Source organism: Gadus macrocephalus, chromosome 13 (genome assembly GCF_031168955.1).
Source record: "Gadus macrocephalus chromosome 13, ASM3116895v1".
Classification (NCBI taxonomy): Eukaryota; Metazoa; Chordata; class Actinopteri; order Gadiformes; family Gadidae; genus Gadus; species Gadus macrocephalus.
In genome coordinates this window covers 3,844,190-3,846,689 of record NC_082394.1, presented here as the reverse complement: position 1 = coordinate 3,846,689, position 2,500 = coordinate 3,844,190, and the positions used below count along the sequence as shown (strand labels likewise).

The window sequence follows — 2,500 nt, the reverse complement described above, 5'->3', positions numbered from 1 at the left end:
ATGGTGGTAGTGTATCGGTGGTAGTTGATGGGTGGTGTATGATGTGGATGGTAGTTGATGGTGGTAGTTGATGGTGGTAGTTGATGGTGGTAGTTGATGGGTGGTGTATGATGTGGATGGTAGTTGATGGTGGTAGTGTATCGGTGGTACTTGATGGGTGGTGTATGATGTGGATGGTAGTTGATGGTGGTAGTTGATGGTGGTAGTGTATCGGTGGTAGTTGATGGTGGTAGTTGATGGTGGTAGTTGATGGGTGGTGTATGATGTGGATGGTAGTTGATGGTGGTAGTGTATCGGTGGTAGTTGATGGTGGTAGTTGATGGTGGTAGTTGATGGTGGTAGTGTATCGGTGGTAGTTGATGGTGGTAGTTGATGGTGGTAGTTGATGGTGGTAGTTGATGGTGGTAGTTGATGGTGGTAGTTGATGGTGGTAGTTGATGGTGGTAGTGTATCGGTGGTAGTTGATGGTGGTAGTTGATGGTGGTAGTTGATGGTGGTAGTTGATGGTGGTAGTTGATGGTGGTAGTTGATGGTGGTAGTTGATGGTGGTAGTTGATGGTGGTAGTTGATGGTGGTAGTTGATGGTGGTAGTTGATGGTGGTAGTGTATCGGTGGTAGTTGATGGTGGTAGTTGATGGTGGTAGTGTATCGGTGGTAGTTGATGGGTGGTAGTTGATGGTGGTAGTGTATCGGTGGTAGTTGATGGTGGTAGTTGATGGTGGTAGTTGATCTTACTGTAGGAAGTGTGTGATTCGGTGCCGGTTGAACCAGAAGGCTTCCTGGTTTGAGGAGAAGTTTTTCCAGAAGTCTCTGGACGGAGCGAACACCGTCACGTTCTGGGACAGGTAGTCTACAGAGGTCTTATCCCTCTGACACAACAACAAAGACACACAGAAACGCAAATAACACACACACCACACACACACACGCACACAAAGACACACAGAAACACACAGTGACACAAACACACACGCACACACATATACACGCACACACCACACACACACACATATCACATACCACACGCACGACACACAGAACCACGCAATCACAAAAAAACACACAGAGAGACACACACGCATCGCACACGCACACACCCAGATGTGCACCCATACACACAAACAGATGTTATTATATGATATGAAGTTGTATATTTCTATATGATAGCATATAAAAGATGACCTAATAGTCTACCTGGAGCCAGCGATTAAATCCATTCAGATACCAGTTAGAGTCCAGTTCCTACACACATACAAAAACACACACACACACACACACGCACACACGCACACACACACACAGACACACACACACACACAAACATATCGTTATATACTTCCAAGCTAAACGTTTGGAGGACTCTACAGTATGCATACAGGGAGTAGTCTGGCAGTTGTTGGAGCCAAGTGATTTAAGGCAAAGTATCTTCAATTTAGTCTTAGTTTTATTTTAGTTTTAATTTGAAGATATTGAAGATCTTTTGATTGTTCATCAATAATGGCCAATGCCCATCTTATGAGGTGATACGAGGAAGTACTGCTGAGTTGTGGGTGAGTTTACAGATATTAGAGGTATAACGGTAGTATTAGTGTATAGTACAGGTGTATTAGAGGTATTACGGTAGGATTAGTGTTAGTTACAGGTATATTCTAAGTATTACGGTAGCATTAATGTCAGTCAGTCACACGTATATTCAAAGTATTACTGTGCTATAAGGGTATAGTAAAGGTATATTAGAGGTATTACGGTAGTATTAATGTATAGTACAGGTATATTAGAGGTATTACGGTAGTATTAGGGCATAGTACAGGTATATTAGAGGTATTATGGTAGTATCAATGTATAGTACAGGAATATTAGAGGTATTAAGGTAGTATTAATGTATAGTACAGGTATATTAGAGGTATTACGTTAGTATTAGGGTATAGTACAGGTATATTAGAGGTATTGTGGTAGTATCATTGTATAGTACAGGTATTACGGTACCTCGAGTAGGGAGCCATAGCAGGCCAGTCCGTCTCCTTGGAGTTCCGGCGGGCAGGTACAGTTCACCTGGTCCTCACTCAGAGAACACTTGGCCTTTACACAACAACACAATAATAATAATATAATAGTAATATCACACAACTACTATAAAAAAAAAATACAACTACTATAACCCAACAATACAATTAATCTAACACAATAACACAACTACTATAGCACAACAATGCATTGTGTGTGGGTGTGTGTGCGTGTGTGTGTGTATGTGTGTATGTGTTTTTGTGTGTGTGTGTGTGTGTGTGCTTGCGTATGTGTACGCGTATGTTTGTGTGTACGTGTGTGTTTGTGTGTGTGTCAGTGTGTGTGTGTGTGTGTGTACCGTTTTGTGACAGCCACCGTTGTTTTTAAGACAGGGATCTATGCGCTCACATGTGTCCCCGTCTCCCTGGAAACCACTTTTACACTTGCACTCACTCTGCGCACACCCACACAAACACACACACACACACACACACAC

At 42.5% G+C, this 2,500-nt stretch overlaps 1 protein-coding gene across 4 annotated transcripts in view; it reads right to left on the bottom strand.

Annotated features, from left to right (window-relative positions):
- stab1 (stabilin 1) overlaps nt 1-2,500 on the bottom strand; it is a 61,761-nt gene that overhangs the window by 41,003 nt on the left and 18,258 nt on the right. For all 4 annotated transcript variants that reach the window (XM_060068757.1, XM_060068754.1, XM_060068756.1 and 1 more), the window contains exons 27-30: nt 2,363-2,458; nt 1,987-2,079; nt 1,195-1,242; nt 736-869 (exon numbers count right to left, since the gene is read on the bottom strand). In XM_060068757.1, coding sequence (XP_059924740.1) covers nt 736-869; nt 1,195-1,242; nt 1,987-2,079; nt 2,363-2,458 — 371 coding nt within the window. The remainder of the gene's footprint in view (nt 1-735; nt 870-1,194; nt 1,243-1,986; nt 2,080-2,362; nt 2,459-2,500) is intronic.